Below are 14,624 nucleotides of genomic sequence, written 5' to 3'. Positions count from 1 at the left end.
TCCTCGGGTCGTTGGATTCTAATTGTTTTCTCGTTTCTTTGGGGTTTATGTTTCTTGTCGGGCAATTGTGATGGGAACACATGGGTTCTTGAGCTTGTGATCGCGGAAGGTTTGGGTGTAACTAACCAGGAAGAAAAGTAGGGGGATTTTCTGTAAGCTATAAGTAAAAACATAAGGAAGAAGCTAACAAAATTATACGCTTTCAATGCATCTCGACTAATGACCTCGGGAACTGCCCTTCAAGCTTTTCTGTTGTTTTGCGAGGGGGGAATGAAGGCGCGGGCGGCACCCCCTGCTCGGGCAGCAGCTGTGGTAGCGCCCAGGCTCGCCGCGAGCCGCTTGGGCGCGCAGTTCGAAGGCGCGAGGGGTGCGCGCGGCAGCGGGTTTGGGTGTCGTTTCTCTCCTCAGCGGTGGCCTCTCAGGTGTCCGCGTCTGGGGGCGGATGGGGCGGCAGGTTGCTCTCCTTGGGCGTGCTTTGTGCCGCTGGGGAAGTCTCTGGCACCTGTGAGCCTCAGCCCGCGTCTTAGGGCGGCCTAGGGTAGCACCGGCTCGCTGAGTGTCTCAGCTGTTACCTTGTGAGACTTGAAGGCTTGAAGCAAAGCAACGAGACGCAGACTCGCACTGGCTGGTTTCTCACAGACTGCTGAACGCTCTTCCGACAAAAGCAAATGCTTAGGGGTGTATACGGGCAGGTATGTAGAAATGTGAAATGTTTACTGTTAATGCACAAATATGTATATGTGTGTGTGAGGAGAAAGAAAGGATTGTTTTTCTTTAAAGTCATTTGTATTTAACTAAGAGTACGTACGGGTATTATTTCCCGGAGATAATGCTTTTTGATGAATCTTCTGCAACCTAGTAAAATCAGTTAAGTTAAAGTAGCTGTAAGCTGTATATATGTGTTCGTTACTCTTTTTGAAAGAGCCACCTGTTAAAAGAGGAATTAGCAAACAACATAGGGTAAAGTTCTGGCTATTGTAATGTTTTTATTTTCCCAATGTACTCTTTATTATGGCCAAAATTTTCTTCAGTGTATCCAGTTAAAAAAAAAAAAAGTCATAGGATGCATTAAAAGTTGGAGAGCTTCTATTTCTTGTCCTCACTGAGCTTGTTTGTTGTCATACGTTGCATAAGACTGCTTTAAAATTTCAGAGGAAGTCACGACTAGGCACAGTCTCAGTGATTCTTTAATTGCATATACTTTATTCACTAAATATGTTTTTAAGGCAGAACATGTTTTGAATGTTGGGTTTTTTTATATGTGTTATTCAGATGCTGTTTCTTATGATATAAACCAACAAAATCCTATTTCTTCCTCATCCCTTCTTATTGAACCATGTTAGTGTGGATCTTGCAAATACAGTAGGAATTGTTTAAAAATACACATAAAAATAGATTTTTTTTTTTCCTGGTTGAAAGTATTAATACATCAGTATTGAGCTGCATAATATTCTCCACAGTCCTTTGAACGTGTCATGCCTAGGTTGAATGTCAGATTTTTTTTTTCTTAAAATTGATGTTTTTTTATTTTGAATTATTCGTGAAACATGGTTGTTACTTTGTGTTTCTTTATTACTGCTTATTTGAAAGGCAGATTATGCTATTGTGTTAGTAGGAACAGTTGTGCTTCATTTAATCAGGTGGCTCGTTAGGTGAATTCGGTCAAAGCTGGATTCGGTTTCTGTATCTGATTAGGATTGCTTTTTATCTGCAGAACAGCTTCTTCTATTATAGCAAATTTAAACCATCTGGATATGCTCCTCGATGAACTAATGATTAGTTAAAAAGATACTTAAAGAAACCCTTTGACTGTGTTAGGTTCCTGATTTAACTGCTATATTTGCAGGCTGTGCAGTGATCTGTGTCTCAAAATTGGTTTAATAAGTACATTTGGATTCAATGAATTAAGTCTTTGAGGAGCTGATACAGCAAACCTACATTTTTTTTTTCAAAATTGTTAGCTTTTTTTGAGAAAACTTTTTTCTTTTAGGTAAAGTTAGAAATTTGTTCTTTGTCACATTCTTGCTGATATCTAGTAGCTTCCTGTATTCACTGGAAGTAGAATCTTTCCTCTTCCTGATGCTTTTAGTAGAGTGAGTTACAATGTTTCCTTGCAAGCTTTGTTACCTTCACTTTTCTTGTAATTCTGGCTTTCTTGCTCTTGCAATGTCTACTTGCAGACCCCAGTGTCTTTCTAAGTGGACTTTCTAGGGTTTAAGTAGGAGTTATAGTGATGACAAAATACTGTAGTATTAAGAGCAGAGTTTTTCTGCAGGCCTAATTCTATTCTCAAGTTACTGACAGAATTCCTGTCAATTTTGGTTGCTGAGGATCAAGGTTTATATGTTAGTTTAATCTTTCACAGCAAACAGGAGTGTTTGATGCTCTAGAATTCTTCATGAAGGTATAAATTATTATACTTGTCAAATCTACCTGGGATATTTAAAAATTGTACGTGTTAATTCTTCAGTTTTCAAAAGTCATAAAACATAACAGAATTGCCTCATTTTAAGTGGAGGGGTAGGAGAAAAAATTGCCTAAGGTTATATTTACATTTCTTAATTCCTTTGATAAGAATAATTTATTTTGGAAATGGATTATTTTTTAAAAAAATTTGGCCTAAGAAATATGCTTCTTTTGTTTTATCTAGTAACATTGATTCTGAGAAATGGACAACAGTATTTGTCAAGTTTATGAAGAAATCCAGTCACTGGAAGAAGAAATTAAATTATTGGCTGAAAAGTATGAAGAGAACCAACATGAATCCACCTTTTTTTCTGATGAGGAAATAGTAATGTCAATGTATGCCTTTTTTCACATGTTGGATTAATAGTGTTTCTTTGTCAAAATTGTTTAGGATAAGCTTTTGCCTCTATGTTGAGGCTTTATTTTTATTATTTTACAGTGCTGATTTTGCTTAGGACATGGGGTTATATATGGTAAAAGATTACAAATAATAAATAGTTGATAATTTTACTGGTTTCTGTTGGTACTTCATGGTTTTTGAGGATTTTGTTTTGTTTGCCTTTTTTTTTTTCTTCCCTTTTTTAAAAAAGGCAATCGTAGTGGTCAGAGCATGATATCAGGTGTGTTACTGTGTGGGCCCTGCAAAGTTGTTGACTGCAAAGGCCATGTTTTCCATTATGTGCTGTGAAACATCTCGGTGCATGTTTACTTTAAAAAAAAAAAAAAAGCAAAGGGAAAAATAAGATGGGGACTGGGGACACGTACAGGTGTGACTAGTTATATGCTAAAGAAGTGCCATATTAGGGCTTTTTATTTCCATTATTTAATTGATATTCTATAGTAAATGTACACTCAGTAGATAAAATAAGTCATTTAGACGAGTAAAGGCATCACAGCTCATTTTTGTTGTATATTCCTCAAAATGGATGCTTACATCTCAAGACTTATAATAAAGGCTGTATCTGCCCAGCAGTGCACGTAAAGTATTGATGTAAGTTAGAATAGTTTACTGTTCCTAGTAATATGATCCAACTGAAATGTGACTCACTGAAAACTGATCTTGGTCTGAACATCATCAGATCACATTACAAACGCTTTTTACTTAATGGTATTGCTGTACTGATGTGACAAAACATTTCTTATGTCTGGGTCTTTTGCCCTTTTTATTTATTTATTTGTTTATTTTTAATTCTAGAAAATCATTCCAAAGAGAATTTCAGGGAGAATCTAAGGGACGTGAATCTCCATCAGACCTGAAAGCTGAACTTGAAAGTCTAGAAGCAGATCTCTCATTTTTAATGAAATTTACTGGTATTCAGTTCACAAGTCATTCCAAGAAAACAGTGGAAAAAAGTAAGCATTTTTGTGCCCTTTACTGGTGCTAATACTGCGCATATTGTTTCAGTTCATTACGTTTGCAAATCCATGTTGTAATTCTACTTTAAATGTTAGCAGAAAGACGATTATTTTGAAATACGATAGAATTTTCTTTATTGACAAAATAGCTTGAGTAAACATGGTATTCATAGTGGGAGAGTGAAAGACCACTGTGAAGTTAGTTGTGTTTTGTTTTGAACATGTGTAATTTGATTTTGTTATTTATATGATGGATGGTATCAGTGGGTACTTTAAATATGACTAATGGAAGAAATGCAATCATTGTTGAATAGAATTATAATCAAGTATTTTTTAAACTTTATTTTATAACAGCTAGAAACAGAACAGTGCAAAAGCACAGATTATCAGGGAATTGCCACTCCCTGTCTTTTCAATTGGAATTCCAGCTTCTTGAAATGCAGGTAAGGATCAATGCATGTTTAAAAAAAAAAAACCAAACAAACCAAAACCCACCACCAAAAAAACCAATCAAACGAACAAAACTTCAAGTGGACAAATGTCAATACTTCCTTTTCTAGCGAAACCTTCAACAGGTGTTTTGTCATTTTGATTGCCTGAGTCTCCTTAATCAAAACCTTAGTGGTTCACTCTGTAACTGCTGGACCCAACTTTTGAATTCCATGCGCATCCAAGCAAAGGTCAGGTTCAACACTCAGTCACGAAATTCTTACCATGTTCTCCTGTAGTCAGATATCTTGTTCTGGAGACTGGAAAATTACAAACCTTACCTCTCTTGGGGGAACTAAGGAAAAGCTGAAACACTGCAAAGTTGAACAATTGTTATTTTTTCACTTTGGTTATATTTCTATTCACTTGGCTGATGTGACTAGCCATTACATCATGGGACTGTGCAGAAGTTACACTAATGATTACAGATTTTTTGCAAGGAAGCTCTTTCATAAGAATCTATTCTTAGCACAGAAATCAAAGTGATAAGCAGTGGAAAACAGCTGCTGCCCCAATCTGTAGTAATATTTTTGACATGAGGAAATTTCCTTCTCAAAAAAACCTTGATTTTCGGCTCAGCATTAAAAGGTATTTTTTAAATTGAATGTGATTGAACCCGATAGTATTAAAAAACTGCCTTGCTATATAAAGATGTCCTTCCTAATCTTAAGAAAAGCCATATTATGAATTTAGGAAATGAATATTTAGATAGTCACATGTGGATTGCATAATTTGAAACTGCAGGAGCTCAGCTGAATGAGGTTATTTTGCAACCTCCTAAGTCTATGCATGACTTGAAACCTGTGGTCCTAGTGATATAATTTTGCCATTTCCTTGTATAAAACAACATTTAGCTTTGAGCATGGAAATAGCCAGCATCAGTCATGCGACTTGGTTAGATTAATGGTTTTTTTCCTCACCTGTATGCTTCTGCAGAATGACATCTTTTAGTGTCAACGGAGCTCTGATAAGTAAATGCGTGTTGCTTATTCAAAGCTGCATTGGTGATGCTTAAATCTATTACACCACTAGATGGCAGCACTTGTCTGCGTAATGCCTGTAACTTGTACTTGAACGCTGATGAAATACACTGTTTAGAGGGATATATAGAATACCAAGTGTATGTATTTAAAGAAAACCCACTTCAGCTGAAAAAATAGGATTTTGAGTTAAGTTTTTGCATTAATTTTTTTTAAATAAAAGTACATGGCACCTGTAACTTGCAATTTAATATGCAATGCAGATGATGTATCAATTTACCTTAAGTTAATGAATTTTGAATTGCCAATATTTTATGCATTTTTATGGTGTAGGTTGTGAACATGTTGTGGAAAATGATAAATTAGTTAAGCAGACACCAATGAAGAGTACAGTTTTTAATTGTGCCATAATATACAGTTTTGTTTTTTATTTTTCGTGTTACATACTCAAGTCAAGAAGTACACTTACTGTTTCAAACACAGACTAATTTCTGTTCCTTTACTCGGTTTTTGTGTTTGTGTATGAACTTGAATGTTATTAACATTTAAGTAAATACAAAATCATTAATGTATTTTAGTTGTTGTACAAATCATAACCAGGAAGGATAGGCAGATCTGAGTTCATTCTGACTAGCTTTGAAGGGTTGAGATTGTCTATATTACTGTAGTATTGGTCACTCACTGCCTGACGTTCTGCATCTCAGCTAGTTCTTTAGTTTTGGCACAGCATCAGTCTAGCATGTAGTTTATATTACCAATCTGACTAGTGTTTTGCCAGCTTTGAGTGCAAGAAAGCTCCCATCTGTTCACCACTGCACACAGGTGGATGTTTGCAAAGATCAAAATGTGAATGAAGAAAACAGGTTAATGCAAAAGCACTGTTTATTTATTTTACCCTCTTGCTGTCCTTAAATATTAGGAGAGGACATGTACAATTAGCTTGAAATCTGCCATAACAAGTCTAAATCTCTTGAGAAAGCAATCATTCAAATGAGAGATGCCGCCTTCTTGAGAGCTTTCTTTTTAAATCTTTTTATTTGACCCTGAGATGGCATCTTAGCATATGTAAGTAACCTACTTATTGGAAAATGGTTTCTTTAGAAGGTAGCGTGTTAGCTTGTGACTTCTAGCAGCTTCTCTACAACTCCATGCACTTATACAGCATTTGCTATAGTCTTCAAGCCATGATTTTAAGCTTTTTTAATTCACTGTTATTTAACCTATTACTCTAGTATGTTCAAGAATGTGTAGAAAAAAAGAAATAAATTCTCTTGTGGCTTCATTTCTACTAGATGAACTTATTTTCTCATTCTTTTTTATAGGTTGTTAGATATTTTAATCTGGAAATATTTTATTTTTGTTATCATGCACATATCCCTGAGTAACAGTTATTGTTGTAAAAAGGGGCAAGAATTTGAGGCAAAACTGTATGTTGTAAAATAAAAAAATGAAAGGAAAACTAACAGGATTTTTTTTTTTAAACTTAGGGCAGCATTATTATGGTTCTCAGATGAAGCCTTATATTTGAGTTTTCTGGTATGTGTGGCAGTTAGGAGTTGTGTCGAAAAATTGGAAGAATCTTAAAGAAGTGGAAGTGATGTGACAGGGAGTAGATGAACCTCTCATTTATAAGTCTTCCTTTATACGTATGTATTCCCTATGCTGACTAGTTCAGGTATTATTCCAAAAGTCTTGTTATATGGATAATACTGATACTGCTGAAATGAAAGAAAATGTCCACACTTATAAGCTATAGTTTAAAAAAATGCTATTTTAAGGATTATAGTACTTGGCAGCATTTGCACATATTTTTCTTTTGTATGCAAATAGATACATTTTTCCCTTCTTGCTAGAGAAATTTCTAAGATATTGTGTTGTTACTTCTCCAATCTAGAACAAAGAGAGTGTGTCTGCTGTTATTACTGATCTCAGCATTATAATGGAATCTGGAGAAGATTCAGATATGAGCAAGTTTGTGTCAAGGTAAGGTGGAGTATTTTAAGGGAAGTTATTGTATGGGATATCTGACACTAAATGCTATACTGAGTTTTCATGTCAGATGCTGGCAGTCTGTTTCTTTGTTTGGTAAATGTACTGTTAGCCCAACCTAAACACTTCTGATCCCTTGTCTGTATCCTTCTGGAGAGATGATGAAATGCAACATAATTTTTTAAGGCCTGAAAGGACCATGATGAACTCAAGTTAAACAGAAACATTTTTTGGATTATAATGTGTTTTAGCTGTTTGAAAGTACCTTGTTATAGCTTTCTCTGAACCAAATAATCTCAGCTATTGCATTTTAATTTATGTAAACACCACATTAACTGTGATTCAAATGTGTATGTGAGTTGCAGATGTGCAATGGGGGTGAGTAATGGCTAAAGTGTACATCCAGAACCCCTCTCCAGTACTTGCCTGTTTCTAATTCTCTGCTCACTGTTCCATTGCTCTTCTTTACATCAGGATTTCTTTCACTGATATTTTAAAAACAATGGAATGTAGTTTAAAAACCTGGAATAGTGTGCAACAGCTTAAGAAAATGTACATATTAAACCTTAAGCATATGACTGAACGCTACTTTTTGATTGTTTTCTGGAGGATGTCAACTTCTTGTGGTACACAGGGTGAATAATGATCAGACTATTTGTCTGCGGTATTCCACTATGAAATCTGCTAGCAAACTATTCTGAGAACAAATCTATTAATTATTACTGGGTAGCTGACTTAATCTTAATCCTGTTCTTTAAGTGATTTCTTTTGTTTTATATTCTTTTTAGGCTTGATGAGGGAGAGGGAAGGCAAATGGGTGGGTAAAAAGAAAGGTCTATTCTACCTCAGGCTTCATTAGTCTCTACCAAGAGCTGAATTTTTCATTTAGAAACTTTGGAATTTCCATACAAATCTACTAATGCTACTGGTAGAACTAAGAATAGTTGTTGACTGCTCTCAAGAAGCAGGATTTAGTTTTCTCATGAGTATTTCTGACAGCAGAAGTTTCTTGGAACTTAGTAGTTACACTGGAAAGGAATGTGTTGAAGTAGTGGCAGACTTTACTTCATTCTGGCTTGAGCACTGGTGTCTTGTCCCTGTCTCTTCCCTACCCTGGTCCTTTTCCACATTACACCAGTATTCATAAGTAAACATAAGTTTTCATGAATAATGTAAGATGAATTAGGCTTTGCTGTCAATAAAGCAAGCAGTTCTCTCTCCTTAGCCTCTATTTGCATGTACCCTCTGTTGTCCTTGTGTCAGTATATACACTCTTGAAGCCATGTGGCAAATAGGATCAACATAGTCATTTGGTTGAAAAAGTAATTTTTTTTTAAATTTCTTTTTTTGGGGGGTGGAACCGCAACCCCTTCAAAGTCCATTTTTCTATTTGACTTGCCCTGCAACGTCACGGTGTGTGGTATTGATCTAAGGCAGTAAATATGTGGCCAGAGTGGGGCTGGTGTTGACAATGACTGTTTTGACAGCAACCCACTGCTAGATTGACTTAATCTGATTGTGATCTCCTTTATGCTTGTTTTCTCAATGCCCTTGTGAAGCTAGTTCTTGTTTCTTACTGTAAGTCCTAATCCCCTCTTCATGTCTAGATTCAGGCTTTGCCCAACTAGCCCTTTATTCTTCAGTCCACCATCTGCTCTTAGAATCTTGATTCCTGCCTCTTCCCTCCCTTTCCCTCCATTCTTGACCAGCTAAATCTGGTCTCCTTTTGTATTGTTTATTCTTTTCAGCCTCCCTACCAGTTTCTGTTTCCTTCTTTTGCCTCCTTGGCTCAGTCTTGCCAAATCCATTGTCTAGCTCTGTTCTGTTTTCTCTACTGGCCTGGATTTTTTCCTCCTCAACTTTCTAATTTTTTTGGCTTCATTTTTCATAATGCATGACAGAAAAGGGTCTTTAATAGGACCAGAGTTAAAAACTTGGCTTTCAGTTGTAATTCCCAAGTCCATCCTGCTTTGGAAGAAAACAGAGGAATGCTAGAACACTTGAGCAACATGTTTTTAAAAGAAGCAAAATTCAGCAGTTGATTTTTAACCAGGTACTGCTGCAATATATAATATTTATTTTTAGAAGATGTGTACTATTCGTTAAATATGTTGTGGCAATAAAATATGTATGCAAATAGAATCATGATATTTAGTCTTCTATTTTTTAGTTTTACTTGAATCCTCTTTGCACCAGTTATCACTTATGTTATACTTTATTGGTGTTGAGGACCAGAATAATCTATGAAAAATCTTGTTGCCAGTCGTCTTTTTTCCTTCTTTTTTTTTGTTCAATATCCCATTAATTGTTGGGTTAGTTAACTATTGCATAGATTACCTAAATAGGAGGGGTTTTTAATGAGTTTGAAAATTGCTCCTACTTTTTGCTAACTAATTAGAATTTATAAGTCAGTGAAGGATTTATGAAATGTCAGTGTTATATTAAAAACTGCATGGGCGAGGTATCTTGGAAATGAGGGGAAGCATGAATTCTTCCCACAGCTGTGTCATTCTTTGGTTTTATATGCTAATGCAAGAAGTCTTGCATACTGCAGTGAGTTAAAATAGATTTCCTCTCTTAAAATAACTAAAGGAGAGTATTAAAAGAGCCTTAAATACTTCTACACTGGTTAAGTTTCTTATATACTTTTGTGTTTTGATGATGTTATTTTGTAAAAGTGAAAGGGTGTTTGGATGAGGGGCATGTGATTTTAACCTGATACATAGTTACTCTCTGCCTGAATATGTTTTTTGCTGGTTTTGGATGACTTCTCTGTTACATGGATGTTGGCTTTGGAGATGGGTGTTTTCTGCTCCTAGTGGATTATTATTATTATTTTTTTAATCCAGTGACATTTTGTAATGCTAAATTCTTTCAAAAGAAAAAAAAAGGCTTAAATTTCAACATGCATTCTTTTAGCACCTTGTTATTTTATATCATGTTTTCTTGGTATTTTAGTGTTTGTTGTAGTTAGCCTAATTCCTAATGCTGAAGCCAACTTAGCCTAATTAGGAGTTATTGTTTCTGGGTAGTTTAAGTGCTATGAGACAGTTAACTGAAATGGTCCCCTTATGCAGTCTTTTTGTCCCTTGCCAATACAAGAAGAGCATGCGTATTACATATGTCGGTTCATGCCAACACAGATTTTTCCCCCTTTCTAAACACTGAATCCAGTTTTCCATCTGAAACTTAGCCAACGCTATATCTGTACATGAGAGAAGTATATACTCAGATATAATTGGTAGACTAACTTTTACATTTGAAATTGGTTCTTTGAACTTGTTAGCCAAAACTATCTCTCTCTGCTTGGTGATCTAGTCTCAAAAACTTTCATCTGCTATATTGCCTAAAGATGAATCTGAGAGGAGAAAAGAAATAAACTGAAGACATAATGCTAAAACAAACTTTGTTATAGTCTTTTAAATTGCATGAAAGTGGATACTGGTCAAAATTGCCAAGTTTTTTAAAAAGAATTTTAAGTATGTAGTTTTGTAACAAAGATTTGTGTTGCCCTCTTCCATGTATGTAGATTTAAAAAGCATATTGCAGTATGGGTAGAATTATGTTCGTTAGGCATCGAGATGTGGGTATTCATTACTAAGTCTCAATTTTTGCTATATTATGTGTAGATTTTTATATGTACAATTATGAGTTGTGGTTAAAAAAGCTGTCCAGAACACAGATCTAGTCAGCTATTGTAAACCCGTATGTCTGTGTCCTTCCAGGGACTCAATTTTGCCTGTGCTGCCAGCATTTTTTTTCATCTTGGCCTAATTTTATTGGCAGCTGTGACTACTGTGGTAACTTCCTTTAATGATGCTGTTCTTTCCAGGCTAGGATAAAACTTATTTGGCTTTTCTTTTACATTTTCAATATCTGAATGAACTTAATGTATTTTTTCCAGTTTGTTTGTGTAACATGTTAAGGGTTGCTGTTCCTCTATGTTAAATAGAGCTGGATCTGAGGCACAGTTCTCCCTTGAATGGCTAAGTGACTTGGTAATAGGCTGTTGCAACCATTCTGTTAGTGGCCTCAAGTTTCTGCTCTCAGCTGTTCTGAAAATCCAAAAAGTATATCTAATCTCAGATAGAAAGGATGTTAAAAGTCAAAATTACATGTAGAATTTAGATCCTCTATAGCTTTCTGAAATATTCCCAAGTGTAAATTAGGTATTTCCCTCAGTCAGGTTTTGTAAACTTGTAAAGTTTAGTAATTGAAATAAATCTTCGTATTTTCAAAGCAGCGCTTGCAGGTACGTTTTGATAATGGCTAATAGTCTGTTTTGTGTGGCTGTGGCTTCATATCAATAATGACGTGAAGCTGTTTACCCTTTTGATTAAAGATGATTAAAGAATCATGTTCCTTCAGGTATTCTGACACTTAGTTTTTGTGGAATTTTGCATTCTTTGCATTCTTGCTATGTTTCTTTAGTAAAAACTGCACATCCTTTATGAGTGTTTTTCCTCCCTTCCCCTGACGATACTGGATGGATGGTTGGTTATTTGACAGTTTCTGTCATCTTACAGTCTCCTTTCCTTTCTCTATCTTGATTCTCACATTACTAGAAATTTGAAGAATACGTATTTTTTTTCTGTTGTGTTTTTCTTAAAAAGGAAACCCCTCCAAGACAAACTCTTCTTCCCTCTGCCTCAAACCAGCTCCCCACCTATTTTCTCTAATCTGTCTTTAATACAGTTATTGCTTATAACAGTGGAGGGACTGTCTATTTCCTCTTTTGATTAGAGCTGAGAAGCTGTGTATATGGTTTAATGGTTGCCATCTCTGTGTTGTTAACAATAAAGAGGGTAAGGTCTGTTCAGTTCCTGATTTCTACAAACTCTCTACTTCTGTGATGGCACCTGCCTTAAGTGAATAGATCTCTTAATTCCAGTGTTTCTAATCCTAATTGTTCTAAGGCAGGTTTCTGTACGTTACTGATGTCCAGTACCTTGGTTTCCTTTCTTCTATTTTTTCCTGCCTTTCTGGCCTGTCCCAGAGTGAATGTAATGGTGTACTTCAACTGAAAGTGTTTTGTTGTATAAGTCCTAGTTAACATACAAACTAATACAGTATTGCTAGGAAGACAAAATAGTAAATATATAATGAACAAAAGTAACTTTAGTGCCAGTTACTGAAATCGAAAAGCATATCACTTATAATTTGCTAGCAAGTTTCTTTTGTAAACCAAACTTCATGACATAAGGAAAGATACCAGGCCCAGTGTTTGATGTGTTGCAACTTCACTTGTATGCAAAATCATTACTACCTTGTAGACTGATGAAAAATAAGTGATATATTTTGGTCCAAGTTAGTGCAGTGTATTATTTACTGTCAGTTTGATGTTTTGCTATCCTATTCAATAGGAGTAATCATCTCTGCATATCAAGAGCAGTTTTTATTTTCAAAACTGTGTATTTTTCCCATTTACAAGAATGGATAATTAGGCAGCCATGTAACTTTCCTTGATTCTATACTTTATGCGGTATTTAGAACTTGTTTGGAAATTACTTCAGCAGTAATTTCATATATATTTTTCAAAATGTGTGTTGTTTCTTTGGGAGTGGGAGCTTCTGTTTGATTCTTTAGATACTGTGAATATTTAATTTTGAAATTACATTGAAACTTAAATCATTTAACTTGTGCGTGTGTGAAACAAATACACGTAGGAAATAAACTTCCTTATATTTGAAGTGCAAAATCAGTTTGTATTTCTTCTATGTGTTGCTTCTATTTTTAACTTGACTTTAGCACCAAAGTCCTGGAATTGTAATCTCTTAGGTTTGGCTGGCACTGTGTATTGTTGCCTCTGTTAACTATTGTCAGTGGAAATGGAAAAATCTTATTATGCTAAGTATGGAATCATTGCACGTAAACATTTTCACTTGATGCTGTTCAATTACTCTGAAACAGGCAAAGATAAAATTATAGGAACTTTTCTTTATTTCTCTTATGCTTTGTCTCTTGTATTGAAAATTCCTCAGAAATGCCAGAAAGTAAAATGACTTACTGCTGGCCTTTCAGTTTTCTGAGGCACTATGGATGAAAAAATAGTATTTGCAATAACATTGCAATTGAATGATTTCCTTGCCTGAATAGCACTGATATAAATCTCATGATATAGGCTGAGCGCTCTACTGAATCCATACCAGCTAAGTACAAGTCGAGTAAAGGTGTCTCTGTGCTCCTCTTTGCAGGACGTCAGGTTCCAAGACAGTGTATTAGTGTAAGTGTAGGATCATTTGTATGAATGAAGTCATAACGTATCCATGTGTAGCTGAACTGCTAAATCATGAGGAAGCCCAAAACTGCAGAAATACGGAGGGGTGTTCTGCGAGAATCAGCTCAGGTCCATCAGGGGTTATTAATTTCTGCTTACAATGGGCTTGGCACCAAGATCTCTGCACTCCACTTCTCAGTTACAAATTTACCTTTATGTCTCTCCCCCATCCTGCCCCGCTCCCTAATTTTTGAGAATATCGATGTTTTCCTCAATACCAGATAAATCCAAATTTAACTTTATAGGGAAAGTTTTGGTTTAGATGCCATGTATGATGTAATGAATAGGCCTTCTTGCTTACTGAAGTTTCAAGGTTAATCTTGAGAAGCTGAATGTCATGTGGGCAGAGGTAGATAATGTGTGTTGCAAAGATTTAGTTGAATAGGATGAATATGTCAGGAATATTTGGTAAATCTTGCCACTTTTGTAAGCTACATATTTACTGTGCAGCATCTTGGAATTTATTTGGAAAACAAGACTATTAGATGAACAAGCATAAAGTCAAACTAAGATTTTACAGGCAACTACTTTGTCAAGTTACCCCATTTTACATATAAGACTAACTTTATTGCTGCTTACCTTCCTGAGGAGTTGAAAACAGTGGTTTGTAACCGAATTCTTCAATTTCATTTTTTTCAATATCTATACTACATCTTTTTTTCCCTGTTGTAATAATTTTTTGGGGGATGTGATTTCTGGCTTCAAAATTGATCAATACCAATCACAAATTCTTTAAGGAAAAAGTGCAAGTTTTAGATGATAGAATTGGTACTCTGACTAGTACTGTTTGGGTTAAAGAATATGTTTTTCTTTTCTAGTACTGAAGAACGTGGAAATCTTTTAACATTTTTCAGAAGCCTTTCATCTTATGCTGAGTGGTATGAACATCGTAGATGCACCTTCCTACATTTCAAGGTAGTGTCTATTAAGTCTTTATATGTCAATGCTATCTTTAGTTTGTTAAGACAGAGCGATGGAGGTAAAATTAGCACTCTTTAGCAGAGTAGGAGAATCTTAATTTTGCGTGCTGTGGAGAGGAGAATATTAGCTAAAGATTTTTGCATTGG

General features: G+C 35.4%; 1 protein-coding gene across 4 annotated transcripts in view; it reads left to right on the top strand.

Annotated features, from left to right (window-relative positions):
• The first annotated feature begins 142 nt into the window (after positions 1-142).
• The window catches only part of CENPP (centromere protein P), a 149,956-nt gene continuing 135,474 nt past the window's right edge, over positions 143-14,624 (top strand). For 2 of the 4 annotated variants that reach the window (XM_054837727.1, XM_054837725.1), the window contains exons 1-6: positions 149-692; positions 2,651-2,802; positions 3,662-3,819; positions 4,177-4,265; positions 7,186-7,274; positions 14,376-14,472. In XM_054837727.1, coding sequence (XP_054693702.1) covers positions 2,669-2,802; positions 3,662-3,819; positions 4,177-4,265; positions 7,186-7,274; positions 14,376-14,472 — 567 coding nt within the window. In that variant the 5' untranslated portion in view covers positions 149-692; positions 2,651-2,668. Of the gene's footprint in view, positions 693-2,650; positions 2,803-3,661; positions 3,820-4,176; positions 4,266-7,185; positions 7,275-14,375; positions 14,473-14,624 lie in introns of all 4 variants that reach the window. The other 2 variants (XM_054837726.1, XM_054837728.1) reach the window with 2 other exon arrangements.

Source organism: Grus americana, chromosome 11, assembly GCF_028858705.1.
Source record: "Grus americana isolate bGruAme1 chromosome 11, bGruAme1.mat, whole genome shotgun sequence".
Lineage (NCBI taxonomy): Eukaryota > Metazoa > Chordata > Aves > Gruiformes > Gruidae > Grus > Grus americana.
Note: the sequence above shows the minus strand (reverse complement) of the source record. Positions and strands in the feature narration are given on the sequence as shown.